The sequence below is a fragment of the Pseudophryne corroboree genome, chromosome 12, assembly GCF_028390025.1.
Source record: "Pseudophryne corroboree isolate aPseCor3 chromosome 12, aPseCor3.hap2, whole genome shotgun sequence".
NCBI lineage: Eukaryota > Metazoa > Chordata > Amphibia > Anura > Myobatrachidae > Pseudophryne > Pseudophryne corroboree.
In genome coordinates, this window is record NC_086455.1 from 77889029 (window position 1) to 77908431 (window position 19403).

Sequence of the window (19403 nt, forward strand, 5' to 3'; positions counted from 1 at the left end):
CCTGGACTTCGCTTACATCAATCATAAGGATGGCATCCGAAGACTGTTGCGTTGTTGGATTGAACCTCGACGACCCTGCCCTGAAGCAAATGTTGACCTAGACAAAGGACCCTGTGTACACTGCCCAGATCTCAAAGACCTGTATGGGAAGTAATGATACCCGACCTGTCCAACAACCCTGAAAAGTGTGATGGGAGGTGACTGGGCACCAACCCATGTGTCTCGCATTTGTGGCAGAAGGGTCCACTCCCGAAATAGAAGGGGGCAACCAGTGTCCAAGTGAGGGGGCTGGAGCCACCAGAGAAGGGAGTGATGTACTCTCCTAGGACAGAACCAAAATCTGGGATCAAAGATGGAGAGGAGAGCGGTTCCAACTCTACAGTAACTTCAAATGGAACGGTATGGAATAAATCTTGGCATATGCCACCATATTGAAGGTGGACACCAACTTGCCCAGCACCTGCATGCAGACTGCAAAAGACACCCGTGTCCAAAGGAGGGATCGAACCATGGCCTGTAAAGACACTATATTGTCAGTGGGCAGGAAGACACATTGGGATTCAGAATCCAACAGAGCCCCAAGATTGTGCATAAGTTGGGAGGGGGTAAGATTGGATTTTCGCCAATTGAAGAGCCAGCAGTGTTAATACAAAAACTGTGACATTAGGATCTGCTCCTGCAGAACTGTAGGATAAAGAGCTACAATAATTACGTCACATAGAAAAGGAAGGATCGGTTTTCTCTGTTGTCGGAGGGCAGTGGCCATGTCTCACTTTCATGAACACGCAAGGAGCTGCTGACAGGCCAAATGGTAAAGCCTGAAATTGTAACTTACCTAAAAAAAAGGACTGCGAAACGAAGAAAATACAGCGGATGTTTAAACAGGCATCCTTGATATCCAAGGGTGCCATGAAATCCCCCACCTCCAAGACCTGACCTGAATGACAGATCTGAGGGACTCAATCCTGAAACGTGGAAACCTGAGTAAGATACTGAGGGATAGCGCAAAATGGGCTTCCGGCGTTTGAACAAGAAAAAGGTTGGTGTGGAAACCAGTCCCTCTTTGAGGAAAGGACAGGAATGATCATTGTGGAGACCAGGAGAGATTGTATGGTCTTCCCTTAAGGCGACAACTTTTGCTAGATCGACTGGCATGCCCATGAAAAACTGGTTTGGGGACGTTCTTTGAAATACAAAACATACCCCTAAGCTATGATGGTTCTGACCCAGGAGTCTTTTGAGCCAAACATCTAAGAGCAGATGATGTTCCGAGCAGGACTTGCTGGGTTTCGACTTGACACCTCTAGATGAGGTGCCTTTGGACCGGTAGGAAGACTGGCCTTTCCATTTGCTCTGAGGATGAAAGAAGGTGATCAGATCCTATTCTTCGGGGCTGTGGAGGGGAGAAAGTTCGTCTTTTACGCAGCACCGCTGCAACAATCTTCTGTCCAATTCTGTCCCGAAAAGGGTATCTCCATTAAAAGGTGGGATTATACAGCATTTTTGGACTCTGATTGTAATAGGAATTTAATGCCTACCGGTAATTCCTTTTCTCGTAGTCCGTAGGGGATACAGGGATGGTATTAGTACCATGGGGTATAGCTTGGGTCCATTGGAGCCTTGGCACTCTAAAAATCTTTAGTGTGCTCGCTCCTCCCCTCTATGCCCTCCTTCAAACTCAGGCTAGGAAAACTGTGCCTGAGGAGACGGACATACTTTGAGAGAAGGAAAATAACAGCGGTGAGTCAACGAATCAACACACACTAGTAACAAAGGATAGCAACGCTAACCAGAACAGGGACAGGGACAGCAGACCCAACCAAGAAACATACAAGTGTGCAGGAATTCCGACACACGCCTCGCAGAGGCCAATGCCAGCAACAAGACAGTCTACCACGTTAAGAATTTCAAGTCCACCCCATGCAAAAGGTTCAAACCAATCTGATTGGAGAAAGGTCAGGACCAAATTGAGATCCCACGCAGCCGTGGGAGGGACAAATGGTGGATGAATGCGAAGGACACCTTTCAAGAACGTCTGTACTTCCGGAATCACAGCAGACTGTCTCTGGAAGAATATGGACAAGTCCGATATCTGAACTTTGATGGAGCCTAACCATAGGCCCATATCCACGCCTGCCTGTAAGAAGAGCAGGAAACAGTCAAACTGAAATTCCACAGTAGAATATTTTCTACCCTCACACCAAGAAACATATTTCTTCCAGATTCGGTGGTAATACTTTGACGTGAACCTCTTTCGGGCCTGGACCATAGTCGAGAGCACCCTGGAGGGAAGACCTTTTCTGGCTAGAATCTCCCTTTCAGCTTCCATGCTGTTAAACGTAGCCGCAGTAAGTCTGGATAGACGAACAGCCGTTGCTGGAGATCTTTTCGAAGCGACAGAGGCCAGGACTCGTTGAGAGACGAGGGGGGTCATTCAGAGTCGATCGCTAGCTGCATTTGTTCGCAGCGATCAGGCTAAAAAAACGGCAGTTCTGCGCATGCGTATGCGGCGCAATGCGCACAACGAACGATGTGGTTTTGCACAGGGTCTAGCAATGCATTTCAGTCACACTGGTTGCCGTAGAGTGATTGACATGAAGTGAGCGTTTCTGGGTGGCAACTGACCGATTTCAGGGAGTGTTAGGAAAAACGCAGGCGTGCCAGGAAAAACGCAGGCGTGGCTGGGCGAACGCTGGGCGGGTGTGTGACGTCAAATCCGGAACTGAATAGTCTGAAGTGATTGCAAGCACTGAGTAGGTTTTGAGCTACTCTGAAACGACAAAAAATTTTGGCAGGCGCTCTGCGATACAACAGTTCGCACTTCTGCTAAGCTAAAATACACTCCCAGTGGGCGGCGGCATAGCGTTTGCACGGCCTCTAAAAACTGCTAGCAAGCGATCAACTCGGAATGACCCCCAAGGTTAAGCGATCTGCATACCAGGCTCGACGAGGCCAATTCGGAGCAATCAGAATTGCTTGAACGCATTCCCTTTTGAGTCTATTTAGAACTCTGGGGATGAAAGGAACTGGAAGGAAGAGATATATGAACTTGGGAGTCCACGGTGCCATCAGAGCGTCCACCGCTGCAACCTGTGGATCCCTCGTCCTGGAACAGTAGCGACACAGCTTCTTGTTGAGCCGAGAAGCCATTACGTCTATCAGCGGGCAACCCCACCGATAAACCAGCTGTTGAAACACCTGAGGGTGAAGGCCCCATTTTCCTGGATGGAGAGCGTGCTGCTGAGGAAGTCCGCTTCCCCGTTATCCGCTCCCGGAATGAATATGGCCGACATGGCCCTTACGTTGTTTTCTGCCCAGAGGAGTATCCTGGACACCTCTTGGATTGCGGCTTTGCTTTCTGTTCCTCCCTGTCGACTGATGTACGCCACCGCCGTGGCGTTGTCCGACTGGACCTGTATGGCCTGTGTTGGAGGAAAGAGGAGGCCTGTAGATGGGCATTGTAATTCGCCCTATGTTCCAGAATGTTTATTGGAAGGGAGGACTCCTGACGCGACAATCTTCCTTGGAACTGAGCCCATTGGGTTACAGCACCCCACCCGCGGAGGCTCACATCCGTTGTCAACAGAATCCAAGACTGGATTCCGAACTGTCAACCTTCCACAAGGTGAGAGATCTGCAACCACCATAATAGGGAAATCCTCGCTTTTGGTGAGAGGGATATCCTCTGGAGTATATGAAGATGCAATCCCGACCATTTGTCCAGCAGATCTAGTTGAAATGGACGGGAATGAAACCTTCCGTACTGAATCACCTCATAGGAGGCCACCATCTTGACTAGAAGGTGGATGCAAAGGTGCACCGAAATCTTGCGAGGCTTGAGTACGGAGCGAACCATAGTCTGAATTGTCAAGGCTTTGTCCATAGGGAGGAAAACCTTCTGAGACACAGTGTCCAGTATCATCTCCATGAACTGAAATCTTTGCGACGGTTCCATGTGCAATTTCTGTAGATTCAGGACCCACCCGTGGTTCGTAAGAAGTGGCGTAGTCAGGTCCATGCTTTTCAACAGTCGCTCTCTGGACACCGCTTTTATGAGGAGATCGTCCAAGCAATGGACGATTTTCACTCCCATCACGCGGAGTTGCAGCATCATCTCCGCCATAACGTCCCAAGTTGATGACTGTTATAACATGTTATTGTGGATCCAATATATAAGTTGGGAGAAGTCACCGAGAAACAAACAGACCCTGACCTAGACCTCTCATTTCATCTTATTTCTGTAGGATACATTCATTTCTAATTGCTTTTTCTATATTCTCTACATTGTTCCATTTTTTTATTGTATATTGAGCATTGTCTATTGTATTGCACATATTCAGGACTATATTTAAAGATTATTGTGTGCCCAAAAATCAGTAATAGGTGTCCAACTTCTACATATAAATTGTATACCTTAATGAATCATTAACGTTTTACGAGAATACTGTATCTATTATATAGAGACTAATGTTATAATAAGATTTTAAACCTACCGGTAAATCTTTTTCTCCTAGTCCGTAGAGGATGCTGGGGACTCCGTAAGGACCATGGGGTATAGACGGGCTCCGCAGGAGACATGGGCACTCTAAGACTTTAGATGGGTGTGAACTGGCTCCACCCTCTATGCCCCTCCTCCAGACTACAGTTATAGGAACTGTGCCCAGAGGAGATGGACATTACGAGGAAAAGGATTTTGTTAATTAAGGGTGAGACACATACCAGCTCACACCAAACACACCGTACAACATGGTATATAAGTAAACCAGTTAACAATATGAACAACAAAAATCAGCAACAGCCTAATTTCAACTGTAACAAAACCCTCGTGTAACCTTATCAATAACTATGTACAATTATTGCAGATTTCAGTCCGCACTGGGACGGGCGCCCAGCATCCTCTACGGACTAGGAGAAAATGATTTACCGGTAGGTTTAAAATCTTATTTTCTCTTACGTCCTAGAGGATGCTGGGGACTCCGTAAGGACCATGGGGTTTATACCAAAGCTCCAGACCGGGCGGGAGAGTGCGGATGACTCTGCAGCACCGATTGAGCAAACATGAGGTCCTCATCAGCCAGGGTATCAAACTTATAGAATTTTGCAAAAATGTTTGAACCCGACCAAATAACTGCTCTGCAAAGCTGTAACGCCGAGACACCACGGGCAGCCGCCCAAGAAGAACCCACCTTCCTAGTGGAATGGGCATTTACCGATTTTGGTAACGGCAATCCAGCCGTAGAATGAGCCTGCTGAATCGTGTTACAGATCCAGAGTTCAATAGTCTGCTTGGAAGGAGGCACGCCAATCTTGTTGACCGCATATAGGACAAACAGTGCCTCTGTTTTCCTAATACGAGCCGTTCTGGCTACATAGATTTTTTAAGCCCTGACCACATCAAGGGACTTGGAATCCTCCAAGACATACGTAGCCACAAGCACCACAATAGGTTGGTTCATGTGAAACGACGAAACCACCTTGGGTAGAAATTGAGGACGAGTTCTCAATTCTGCTCTATCTACATGGAAAATCAGATAAGGGCTCTTGTGAGACAATGCCGCCAATTCGGACACCCGCCTTGCAGATGCCAAGGCCAATAGCATGACCACTTTCCAAGTGAGAAATTTCAAGTCAACAGTTTGAAGAGGTTCAAACCAATGTAATTTAAGGAACTGTAACACCACGTTAAGGTCCCACAATGCCACTGGGGGCACAAAAGGAGGTTGGATGTGCAGTACGCTCTTCACAAAAGTCTTCACTTCTGGAAGAGAGGCCAATTCCTTCTGAAAGAATATTGATAAGGCCGAAATCTGCACCTTAATGGAGCCTAACTTTAGGCCCATATCCACTCCTGTCTGTAGAAAATGACCCAGCTGGAAATCCTCCATAGGAGCATTCTTGGATTCACACCAAGACACATACTTCCTCCAGATACGGTGATAGTGCTTCGCCGTTACCTCCTTCCTAGCTTTAAGTAGAGTAGGGATGACTTCCCCTGGAATACCTTTCCTAGCTAGGATCTGGTGTTCAACCGCCATGCCGTCAAACGTAATCGCGGTAAGTCCTGGAACACACACGGCCCCTGTTGTAACAGGTCCTCTCTGAGAGGAAGAGGTCAAGGATCTTCCGTGAGCATTTCCTGAAGATCTGGATACCAGGCCCTTCTAGGCCAATCTGGAACAATAAGTATCGTCTGAACCTTTGTTCTTCTTATGATTCACAATATTTTTGAGATGAGTGGAAGTGGAGGGAACACAGATTACCTGATACACCCACGGTGTTACTAGCGCGTCCACTGCTATCGCCTGAGGGTCCCTCAACCTGGAACAATATGTCCGAAGCTTCTTGTTGAGGCGTAACGCCATCATGTCTATTTGAGGGAGTCCCCAGCAACTTGTCACTTCTGCAAAGACCTCTTGATGAAGTCCCCACTCTCCTGGATGGAGATCGTGCCTGCTGAGGAAGTCTGCTTCCCAGTTGTCCACTCCTGGAATGAATACTGCTGACAGAGCGCTCACATGATTTTCCGGCCAGCGAAGAATCCTGGTGGCTTCCGCCATAGCTGCTCTGCTCCTTGTTCCGCCCTGTCGGTTTACATGCGCCACGGCTGTGATGTTATCTGACTGGATCAGAACGGGTAGGTTGCGAAGAAGATGCTCCCCCTGTCTCAGGCCGTTGTATATGGCCCTTAATTCCAGCACATTTATGTGCAGACAAGCCTCCTGGCTTGACCATATTCCCTGAAATTTTTTTCCCTGTGTGACCGCTCCCCATCCTCGGAGGCTCTCGTCCGTGGTCACGAGAACCCAATCCTGAATTCCGAACCTGCGACCCTCTAGAAGGTGAGCACTCTGGAGCCACCACAGGAGAGAGATCCTGGCCCTGGGGGACAGGCTTATCATCCGATGCATTTGGAGATGGGACCCTGACCACTTGTTCAGTAGGTCCCACTGAAAAGCTCTTGCGTGGAACCTGCCAAACGGAATGGCCCCGTAGGCCGCCACCATCTTTCCCAACACTCGAGTGCATTGATGAATCGACACTCTTTTTGGTTTCAGCAGATCCTTGACCATGTTCTGGATTTCCTGAGCTTTTTCCACTGGAAGAAAAACCCTCTATCTTTCCGTATCCAGAATCATGCCCAAAAACGACAGCCGAGTTGTCGGAACCAACTGCGACTTTGGCCAATTTAGAAGCCAGCCGTGTTGTTGTAGCACCCTCAGAGAGAGATCCACGCTTTTCAGTAATTGTTCTCTTGATCTCACTTTTATCAGGAGATCCTCCAAGTACGGAATAATTGTGACACCCTGCTTGCGCAGGAGCACCATCATTTCTGCCATTACCTTGGTGTAAATCCTCGGGGCCGTGGATAGCCCAAACGGCAACGTCTGTTATTGGTAATGACAATCCTGCACAGCGAATCTCAGGAACGCCTGATGAAGACGGTATATGGGGACATGAAGGTATGCATCCTTTATGTCCAGTGACACCAAGCTGCATCTTTGATGTGACCCAAAATTAACAGAACAGTATCCCTGTCGAGGGTGTCCATGTCAGATGACAAGTTATCTGCCCAACCTGCAATTGCGCTACTCACCCATGCCGACGCAACTGCCGGTCTGAGGAGGGCTCTCATAAATTGATTTTAAAGTGGTTTCCTGCTTGCGGTCCGCCGGATTCTTTAGGGTCGCCGTGTCCAGGGACGGTAGGGCCACTTTTTTGGATAACCGCGTCAAGGCTTTATCCACCGAGGGTGATGATTCCCACCGTAACCTGTCCTGTGAGGGGAAAGGATACGCCATAATAATTCTCTTGGGAATCTGCAGCCTCTTGTCTGGAGTTTCCCAAGCCTTTTAAAATAGAGCGTTCAGTTCATGAGATGGGGGAAACGTTACCTCACGTTTCTTTTCCTTAAACATACAGACCCTTGTGTCAGGGACAGAGAATTCCTCTGTGATATGTAATACATCTTTTATTGCTATAATCATGTACTGAATACTCTTGGCCACCCTTGGGTGTAACCTCGCATCATCATAGTCGACACTGGAGTCGGAATCCGTGTCTGCTATCTGGGTAAAGGGACTTTTCTGGGACCCTGATTTGTTCTTGACACAGTAATATCCAACCTTTTATGTAATAAAGCCACACTTGCATTCAAAACATTCCACATGTCTACCCAATCAGCAGTCGGCGGTGCCGACGAGTCCTTACCACATTCTCCTCCGCTTTCTCCCTCGAAGAGCCTTCCGCCTCAGACATGTCGACACACACTTACTTACACCCCCAAACACACTGAATTATAGGGGACAGACCCACAATGAGGTCCTTTGGAGAGACAGATAGGGAGTTTGCCAGCTCACACCCAGCGCCGCCACAGTCTGAAATAATAACAATACCTCAGACCTGTAAGCGCTTTTATATATGAATATATATCAAATCAGCACCAAATTATTGCGCCCCCCCCCCCCCCCCCCCTCGTTGTGCACCCTGTTACTTGTGTATAGCAGGGAAGGGTCCGGGAGCAGCGTCTCTGCAGCAAGCTGTGGAGAAAATGGCGCTGGTTAGAGCTGACGGAAGAAGCCCCGCCCCCTTGATGGCGGGCTTTGGTCCCGCTATTATTTATACTGGTGGGGGTTTGTATACCCTACCTATGCAGTGTATATACTATGCCAGTCTAGTATCTGAGGTAAAAATTTCCTGCCCAGGGCGCCCCCCCTGCACCCTTGTAGTGCCGTGTGTGTGTGTTTGTGTGTGTGCGAGCAATGGCGCGCAGCGCAACCTCTGCGCGGTACCTCACGAAGATCTGACGTCTTCTGCCGCCTTTGAAGTCTTCTTGCTTCCTATACTCACCCGGCTTCTATCTTCCGACCCTGTGAAGAGGATGGCGGCGCGGCTCCAGGAACGAACAGCTAGACGACACCAGTGTTCAGACCCTCTGGAGCGAACGGTGTCCAGTAGCCTAAGAAGCAGAGCCCATCAGTCTAGGAAAGTGGGTCTGCTTCTCTACCCTCAGTCCCACGAAGCAGGGAGCCTGTTGCCAGAGGTGCTCCCTGAAAATAAAAAACCTAACAGTCTATTTTCTACGGGAAACTCAGTAGAGCTCCCCTAGTGTGTGACCAGTCTCCTCTGGGCACAGGATCTTACTGAAGTATGGAGGAGGGGCATAGAGGGAGGAGCCAGTTCACGCCCATTTAAAGTCTTAAAGTGCCCATGTCTCCTGCGGAGCCCGTCTATACCCCATGGTCCTTACGGAGTCCCCAGCATCCTCTAGGACGCAAGAGAAAATGGAATAATTAAAGACCACCAAGTAAACTATTAATTCAAATTTAAGTAATTAACAGCAAGATCACAGGTTCAGCAGCTGCTGGATTATGACCATGTACACAATATTTTACAGAGCAAATCAGAAAGAATAACTTCATTGTACAACATGTGGCAACTGTAAGATGCCCAAGCGGGACTCAGTCGCAGATCTGGGACATACACAAACAAAATAAAGCACACAGGAAGTAACTACACATACATTTCCCAAAGACTGAAAAGCCTTTCCTCACCACTGCAATTCCTTCCTTTCTGGTTATTCTTGCTGTCTTGTTCTCTCTCACTTCTGTGATCGATGTTCAGATTTATCTTCCTCTATGCGGCTTTGTTAGAAAATAAACTGAGGTATGGGCGTGCAGGAGGGAGGTTTGAGGAGTGTGGTGCTTGTGTAGTTAACAGTTTACTGCTAACAGCACCTGAGCCAGACCATCTAATGAAGCAATTAAGTGTCCCCAGATAAGATGTGTCAAGAACACAGATTTGTCAAGTAGACCAATGCAAGCTCACACACAGCTGCCATCATTGGTTAATCATCAAACTACTGAATAGCCCGCAAGCGATGTCAACCTGAACTAAACCATTATTATTTGTTAACAGTTTCTTATATATCATACACACAACAATGCTGAAAGATCCCTGGTAAGGACTCTTAAGGCCCATACACACTGGTCGATATATCGGCCGTTCTCTTGAACGGCCGATATATCGCGGGACCGTCGGCCAGTGTGTACGGCCGATACGTCTGTGAACTCCGTCGTTCACAGACGTATCGCGTCGGCCGTGCAGCACAGCCAACGGCCAATATATCTACCGATATATTGGCGCGTCGCTGTGTGTGTACGTGGCGGTCGGCTGACCGCCCGTACACATGCTGCGGCGGCTGGCGGTGATTGACAGCTGAACTGGGCGGGCGTGTGTACACGCCCGCCCAGTTCATGACGTCAGTCCTCGACGGATCGGGCTGTGTGTATGCACAGCACACTGCACGATCCGTCCATAGATATATCTGCAGATCAGTTGATCTGCAGATATATCTACTAGTGTGTACCCACCTTTACTCAGCCATAACGATTTCTCAGCAACCCAGAACAGTAAATCATCCACACACTAACCAACCATGGTACATGGGCTATTAAACACACACAACTTTATGCTTTTTCGTAAATATTTTTAAAGCCATGTCCCAAATATGTATGCAATGATTTGCCTAATATAGCAGTGTTTTCAAATGCACAAACCAAGTGGCTTACTTTTTCTGGCACAGTATGATTTCAGTTGGTAAAATGCATTGGCCATAATGACATTAAACACTGAAGTTTAAGCTACTCATGTTGAGATTACACAATGTGTGAGTTATAATACAGACCCTCTGAAGCTCAGCATCTGGGTCTGGATGACCTTCTGCAAGCAACCGCTGTCTGATTTCCTCCAACTCTTCTTTCTCTCGCTTACGATCCCGTTCATCTACTTCCATCTCTTTTTCACGGTCCCTTAGCCTTTTCTGCAGTGCACTACCTCTGCAGTAAGAAATGTTGGACATTTGTGAACATATTGCATTACTACAGGTTCTTAGCACTATTTTTTGGCAGTGACCTTGTATATTCGGGACCCCATGTGTGCTGATGGAATTGGTTTTAATCTGGAACTGGTGGCTATGCGTAAATTAAATGAAAATGTAATAGGAAGTATGAGTACCAGAGGACTGTATTAAAGCAGTGAGACTTAAAAGTTTCAATATACCAAGTCAACCCTTTAGGGAGGCAGGACAGGAGCCTAACTGACAACAAAGTACAGTTACCATCAATGAGGTGTTGCAGCAGATACACAGATACCAGGTGCTGGTAGCACTTATTCTCCTACAACTGGGAGCAACAGTTGCTGTCAAGCAGTTGGTGAGGAGAGTGAAGTAAAGGCAGGTTACTGGCAGTATGATGCGTTTCAAAACCAATTTAACAACACAAGGACTTTATGTAAGTTACCTGTAATACTTTGGGTCATCTCTGTCATCATCATAGTCTTCCAAAAATTCTTTCAATCTTTTAGCTTCTTTTGACTGTTGAGAGCAATAAGGTTAGTTCTTTTTTTATTAGTGGTTTTTTTATGTTTTTTAAATAAGAATTTACTCACCGGTAATTCTATTTCTCATAGTCCGTAGTGGATGCTGGGCACTCCGAAAGGACCATGGGGAATAGCGGCTCCGCAGGAGACTGGGCACAAAAGTAAAAGCTTTAGGACTAGCTGGTGTGCACTGGCTCCTCCCCCTATGACCCTCCTCCAAACCTCAGTTAGGATACTGTGCCCGGACGAGCGTACACAATAAGGAAGGATTTTGAATCCCGGGTAAGACTCATACCAGCCACACCAATCACACCGTACAACCTGTGATCTGAACCCAGTTAACAGCATGATAACAGAGGAGCCTCTGAAAAGATGGCTCACAACAATAATAACCCGATTTTTGTAACTATGTACAAGTATTGCAGACAATCCGCACTTGGGATGGGCGCCCAGCATCCACTACGGACTATGAGAAATAGAATTATCGGTAAGTAAATTCTTATTTTCTCTGACGTCCTAGTGGATGCTGGGAACTCCGAAAGGACCATGGGGATTATACCAAAGCTCCCAAACGGGCGGGAGAGTGCGGATGACTCTGCAGCACCAATTGAGAGAACTCCAGGTCCTCCTCAGCCAGGGTATCAATTTTGTAGAATTTTACAAACGTATTTGCTCCTGACCAAGTAGCTGCTCGGCAAAGTTGTAAAGCAGAGACCCCTCGGGCAGCCGCCCAAGATGAGCCCATCTTCCTTGTGGAGTGGGCATTTACAGATTTTTGGCTGTGGCAGGCCTGCCACAGAATGTGCAAGCTGAATTGTACTACAAATCCAACGAGCAATAGTCTGCTTAGAAGCAGGAGCACCCAGCTTGTTGGGTGCATACAGGATAAACAACGAGTCAGATTTTCTGACTCCAGCCGTCCTGGAAACATATATTTTCAGGGCCCTGACAACGTCTAGCAACTTGGAGTCCTCCAAGTCCCTAGTAGCCGCAGGCACCACAATAGGTTGGTTCAGGTGAAACGCTGAAACCACCTTAGGGAGAAACTGAGGACGAGTCCTCAATTCCGCCCTGTCCGAATGGAAAATCAGATAAGGGCTTTTACAGGATAAAGCCGCCAATTCTGACACGCGCCTGGCCCAGGCCAGGGCCAACAGCATGACCACTTTCCATGTGAGATATTTTAACTCCACAGATTTAAGTGGTTCAAACCAATGTGACTTTTTGGAACCCAAAAACTACATTGAGATCCCAAGGTGCCACTGGAGGCACAAAAGGAGGCTGTATATGCAGTACCCCTTTTACAACGTCTGAACTTCAGGGACTGAAGCTAGTTCTTTTTGGAAGAAAATTGACAGGGCCGAAATTTGAACCTTAATGGACCCCAATTTCAGGCCCATAGACACTCCTGTTTGCAGGAAATGTAGGAATCGACCCAGTTGAATTTCCTCCGTCGGGCCTTACTGGCCTCGCACCACGCAACATATTTTCGCCAAATGCGGTGATAATGTTTTGCGGTTACATCATTCCTGGCTTTGATCAGGATAGGGATGACCTCATCCGGAATGCCTTTTTTCCTTCAGGATCCGGCGTTCAACCGCCATGCCGTCAAACGCAGTCGCGGTAAGTCTTGGAACAGACAGGGTCCTTGCTGAAGCAGGTCCCTTCTTAGAGGTAGAGGCCACGGATCTTCCGTGAGCATCTTTTGAAGTTCCGGTTACCAAGTCCTTCTTGGCCAATCCGGAGCCACGAATATAGTGCTTACTCCTCTCCATCTTATCAATCTCAGTACCTTGGGTATGAGAGGCAGATGAGGGAACACATACACTGACTGGTACACCCACGGTGTTACCAGAGCGTCTACAGCTATTGCCTGAGGATCCCTTGACCTGGCGCAATACCTGTCGAGTTTTTCCCAACGGTTTATAATCATGTGGAAGACTTCTGGGTGAAGTCCCCACTCTCCCGGGTGGAGGTCGTGTCTGCTGAGGAAGTCTGCTTCCCAGTTGTCCACTCCCGGAATTGCTGACAGTGCTATCACATGATTTTCCGCCCAGCGAAGAATCCTTGCAGCTTCTGCCATTGCCCTGCTGCTTCTTGTGCCACCCTGTCTGTTTACGTGGGTGACTGCCGTGATGTTGTCCGACTGGATCAACACCGGCTGACCTTGAAGCAGAGGTCTTGCTAAGCTTAGAGCATTGTAAATGGCCCTTAGCTTCAGGATATTTATGTGAAGTGATGTCTCCAGGCTTGACCATAAGCCCTGGAAATTCCTTCCCTGTGTGACTGCTCCCCAGCCTCGCAGGCTGGCATCCGTGGTCACCAGGACCCAGTCCTGAATGCCGAATCTGCGGCCCTCTAGAAGATGAGCACTCTGCAACCACCACAGGAGGGACACCCTTGTTCTTGGTGACAGGGTTATCCGCTGATGCATCTGAAGATGCGACCCGGACCATTTGTCCAGCAGGTCCCACTGGAAAGTTCTTGCGTGGAATCTGCCGAATGGGATTGCTTCGTAGGAAGCCACCATTTTACCCAGAACCCTTGTGCATTGATGCACTGAGACTTGGCTCGGTTTTAGGAGGTTCCTGACTAGCTCGGATAACTCCCTGGCTTTCTCCTCCGGGAGAAACACTTTTTTCTGGACTGTGTCCAGGATCATCCCTAGGAACAGAAGACGAGTCGTCGGAACCAGCTGCGATTTTGGAATATTGAGAATCCAATCGTGCTGCCGCAACACTACCTGAGATAGTGCTACACCGACCTCCAACTGTTCCCTGGATCTTACCCTTATCAGGGAATCGTCCAAGTAAGGGATAACTAAAATTCCCTTCCTTCGAAGGATCATCATCATTTCGGCCATTACCTTGGTAAAGACCCGGGGTGCCGTGGACCATCCATACGGCAGCGTCTGAACTGATAGTGACAGTTCTGTACCATAAACCTGAGGTACCCTTGGTGAGAAGGGTAAATTTGGACATGAAGGTAAGCATCCTTGATGTCCCGAGACATCATGTAGTCCCCTTCTTCCAGGTTCGCAATCACTGCTCTGAGTGACTCAATCTTGAATTTGAACCTCTGTATGTAAGTGTTCAAAGATTTTAGATTTAGAATCGGTCTCACCGAGCCGTCCGGCTTCGGTACCACAACAGTGTGGAATAATACCCCGTTCCCTGTTGCAGGAGGGGTACCTTGATTATCACCTGCTGGGAATACAGCTTGTGAATGGCTTCCAAAACTGTCTCCCTGTCAGAAGGAGACATTGGTAAAGCCGACTTTAGGAAACGGCGAGGGGGAGACGTCTCGAATTCCAATTTGTACCCCTGAGATATCACCTGAAGGATCCAGGGGTCTACTTGCGAGTGAGCCCACTGCACGCTGAAATTCATTGAGACGGGCCCCCCACCGTGCCTGATTCTGCTTGTAAAGCCCCAGCGTCATACTGAGGGCTTGGCAGAGGCGGGAGAGGGTTTCTGTTCCTGGGAACTGGCTGATTTCTGCAGCCTTTTTCCTCTCCCTCTGTCACGGGGCAGAAATGAGGTACCTTTTGCCCGCTTGTCCACGAAAAGACTGCGCCTGATAATACGGCGTCTTCTCATGTTGAGAGGCGACCTGGGGTACAAACGTGGAATTCCCAGCTGTTGCCGTGGCCACCAGGTCTGAAAGACCGACCCCAAATAACTCCTCCCCTTAATAAGGCAATACTTCCAAATGCTGTTTGAAATCCGCATCACCTGACCACTGTCGTGTCCATAACCCTCTACTGGTAGAAATGGACAACGCACTTAGACTTGATGCCAGTCGGCAAATATTCCGCTGTGCATCACGCATATATAGAAATGCATCTTTTAAATGCTCTATAGGCAAAAATATACTGTCCCTATCTAGGGTATCAATATTTTCAGTCAGGGAATCCGACCACGCCAACCCAGCACTGCACATTCAGGCTGAGGCGATTGCTGGTCGCAGTATAACACCAGTATGTGTGTAAATACATTTTAGGATACCCTCCTGCTTTCTATCAGCAGGATCCTTAAGGGCGGCCATCTCAGGAGAGGGTAGAGCCCTTACAAGCGTGTGAGCGCTTTATCCACCCTAGGGGGTGTTTCCCAACGCACCCTAACCTCTGGCGGGAAAGGATATAATGCCAATAACATTTTAGAAATTATCAGTTGTTATCGGGGGAAAACCACGCATCATCACACACCTCATTTAATTTCTCAGATTCAGGAAAACTACAGGTAGTTTTTCCTCACCGAACATAATACCCCTTTTTGGTGGTACTCGTATTATCAGAAATGTGTAAAACATTTTTCATTGCCTCAATCATGTAACGTGTGGCCCTACTGGAAGTCACATTTGTCTCTTCACCGTCGACACTGGAGTCAGTATCCGTGTCGGCATCTATATCTGCCATCTGAGGTAACGGGCGCTTTAGAGCCCCTGACGGCCTATGAGACGTCTGGACAGGCACAAGCTGAGTAGCCGGCTGTCTCATGTCAACCACTGTCTTTTATACAGAGCTGACACTGTCACGTAATTCCTTCCAACAGTTCATCCACTCAGGTGTCGACCCCCTAGGGGGTGACATCACTATTACAGGCAATCTGCTCCGTCTCCACATCATTTTTCTCCTCATACATGTCGACACAAACGTACCGACATACAGCACACACACAGGGAATGCTCTGATAGAGGACAGGACCCCACTAGCCCTTTGGGGAGACAGAGGGAGAGTTTGCCAGCACACACCAGAGCGCTATATATATATACACAGGGATAACCTTATATAAGTGTTTTTCCCCTTATAGCTGCTGTATCTTTAATACTGCGCGTAATTAGTGCCCCTCCTCTCTTTTTTAACCCTTTCTGTAGTGTAGTGACTGCAGGGGAGAGCCAGGGAGCTTCCCTCCAACGGAGCTGTGAGGGAAAATGGCGCCAGTGTGCTGAGGAGATAAGGCCGCCGATAAGGGGGCGGAGCCTATCTCCCGTTTTTCTATGTATTCTGGCAGGGGTTAAATGCATCCATATAGCCCAGGAGCTATATGTGATGTATTTTTTGCCATCTAAGGTATTTTTATTGCGTCTCAGGGCCCCCCCCCCCCCCCCCCCCCAGCGCCCTGCACCCTCAGTGACCGGAGTGTGAAGTGTGCTGAGAGCAATGGCGCACAGCTGCGGTGCTGTGCGCTACCTTATTGAAGACAGGACGTCTTCTGCCGCCGATTTTCCGGACCTCTTCTGCTCTTCTGGCTCTGTAAGGGGGCCGGCGGCGCGGCTCTGGGACCCATCCATGGCTGGGCCTGTGATCGTCCCTCTGGAGCTAATGTCCAGTAGCCTAAGAAGCCCAATCCACTCTGCACGCAGGTGAGTTCGCTTCTTCTCCCCTTAGTCCCTCGATGCAGTGAGCCTGTTGCCAGCAGGACTCACTGAAAATAAAAAACCTAATTTAAACTTTTACTCTAAGCAGCTCAGGAGAGCCACCTAGATTGCACCCTTCTCGTTCGGGCACAAAAATCTAACTGAGGCTTGGAGGAGGGTCATAGGGGGAGGAGCCAGTGCACACCAGCTAGTCCTAAAGCTTTTACTTTTGTGCCCAGTCTCCTGCGGAGCCGCTATTCCCCATGGTCCTTTCGGAGTGCCCAGCATCCACTAGGACGTCAGAGAAAATAAAGTTAAACACTGAGCACTGCGTTGTGTTTCACACAAATAAACATACCATATCTCTGCGTTTTTCTTCCTCCCGTTCGGCTTCCTTTTCATAATCCCTGGCTTTTTTCCTCTCTCTGATCTCCCAGTTTTTAAGTCGCTAATAAGAAATAAAAAGGTGTTACATTTACAGTGGTTCACGGGATGCGTGTCACAGGGTGATTGCTGCTTGCAGTCTATGGAGGTGTAAACAGTATTGTCCAGAAACAGGCATGTCATTTATGGAAGGCTGTCAAAGAGATCCCAAAATGTAACATGACTATTTCCTTTATGTGGATGTTCATTTTATGTACTCATAAGTGCATTCTGTGCCCAAGGCACTCTACTGAGACACATTTACCTCTTGATAAGCAGCTTCCTTCTCACGCAGTTTTCTTTCTAGTTTTCGTCGCTCATAAGCTTCCTCTTCATCTTCCTCTCTATCTCTCTTCTTATCTTTCTCACGGTCCCTTTCTCTGTCTCGTTCGCGTTCTCTCTCGCGTTCTCGCTCACGCTCCCGTTCTCTATCTCGGTCTCTGCTTTTTTCCCTGGAAAGAAATTAGTTATTACAACGATCTGGACAACCACCTAGAACTTAGAAACAAATTGAGCCTACTCTAATGATACATTAGTGACAACATCCACTCTGGACAGGAAAAGTGAATAAACTTCTCCAATTTGCCAATTCTTTGACAACGTTACCAACCTAAAGCACTGTACTTGCTATTGAATGGCAAAATCCTTTATGTCCTGGCATCTGCAACTGTTTATAAGATATCTAACACTTGCGGCACTCCTTATACATATTTGACTGTTGGAGATGATCAAAGGAGGCTTTGACCCACTATTAAAAAATATATACCTTGACCGACTCCGATCTTTACTATGGTCTCTTGCACGCTCTCGATCCTTCTCACGATCTCGCTCCCTTTCACGCTCCCTGTCTCGGTCCTTGTTTCTTTCACGGTCACGCTGCTCTCTCTCTTTCTCCTTCTCACGCTCTTTGTCTCGTTCACGCTCACGCTCTCTCTTCTCTCGCTCCCGTTCCCTTTCTCTTTCCTTCCTTTCCTTCTCGATTTCTTGCCTCTCTTTTTCCTTTTTGCCCTTTTCTTCTTCCAGTTTCTATAAAAACAGACAAAAGGTATTAATACAAATTGTAGAAAATCAAGAACTCAAAACAAAAAAGATTAAAAAACAAAAATAATCCAAAATGTATCAAAAAGAAAAAAGGCACAAGACTAGATTTCGTGCAAGAAGTAAATAGTTACAAAGATCAGCAATCTCCAACCATGACTTCTAAGGGACTCGAGGCTCAAGCTAAAGCAGCACTTCATATCTAGGTGATAAACTAAAACTAAAAATTATAGCGGTGGTTGAATAACCAAAACATCAAAGTAGTATGTATATACAGGTTGAGTATCCCATATCCAAATATTCCGAAATACGGAATATTCCGAAATACGGACTTTTTTGAGTGAGAGTGAGATAGTGAAACCTTTGTTTTTTGATGGCTCAATGTACATAAACTTTGTTTAATACACAAAGTTATTAAAAATATTGTATTAAATGACCTTCAGGCTGTGTGTAGAAGGTGTATATGAAACATAAATGAATTGTGTGAATGTAGACACACTTTGTGTAATACACAAAGTTATAAAAAATATTGGCTAAAATGACCTCCAGGCTGTGTGTATAAGGTGTATATGTAACAAAAATGCATTGTGTGCTTAGATTTAGGTCCCATCACCATGATATCTCATTATGGTATGCAATTATTCCAAAATACGGAAAAATCCCATATCCAAAATACCTCTGGTCCCAAGCATTTTGGATAAGGGAGACTCAACCTGTACAATAAAAATTTACAGAATTAGCAATAAAGTTGTTTCATAACTTAATCTCTTAAAGGCAAAAATGAGCAACGTATTATGGGAGAGATAACCAAGATACAGCTGTCTGTTCTTCTAATAATATATGTTAAAAATTATATATCTTTATCCCTATCAAATATAATTGGACATTTTAAGCACTCCACCATCCCAGCAGTTTAGGTTTTAGCATTCACTTTCCCTTAAAATAGCATAGGTTTAGTCCAAAGCCATGCAATAAGTGCTCTTCACTCAAGAGCTCACAGAGGTATGAAATAAGCCAAAAACTAACTTCTACCTTCATTCGGGAGAACTGACCAGTATCAGAGAACTGGGGGTAATTATTGCACAAATGGCATTATACTGATATAGCTTAGCAAATTTTAAAATAAATGATTTTTAAACTTGCTACATGGACTACAGTAATAACATATCAAGAGAAACAAAAACTAAATATGAAATGCTGCTTTTGAG

General features: G+C 47.0%; 1 protein-coding gene across 3 annotated transcripts in view; it reads right to left on the reverse strand.

The window, feature by feature from the left end:
• The window catches only part of RBM25 (RNA binding motif protein 25), a 228273-nt gene that overhangs the window by 29154 nt on the left and 179716 nt on the right, over positions 1 to 19403 (reverse strand). For all 3 annotated transcript variants that reach the window (XM_063947680.1, XM_063947679.1, XM_063947678.1), the window contains exons 9-13: positions 17924 to 18183; positions 17423 to 17609; positions 17093 to 17182; positions 11298 to 11371; positions 10685 to 10835 (exon numbers count right to left, since the gene is read on the reverse strand). In XM_063947680.1, coding sequence (XP_063803750.1) covers positions 10685 to 10835; positions 11298 to 11371; positions 17093 to 17182; positions 17423 to 17609; positions 17924 to 18183 — 762 coding nt within the window. The remainder of the gene's footprint in view (positions 1 to 10684; positions 10836 to 11297; positions 11372 to 17092; positions 17183 to 17422; positions 17610 to 17923; positions 18184 to 19403) is intronic.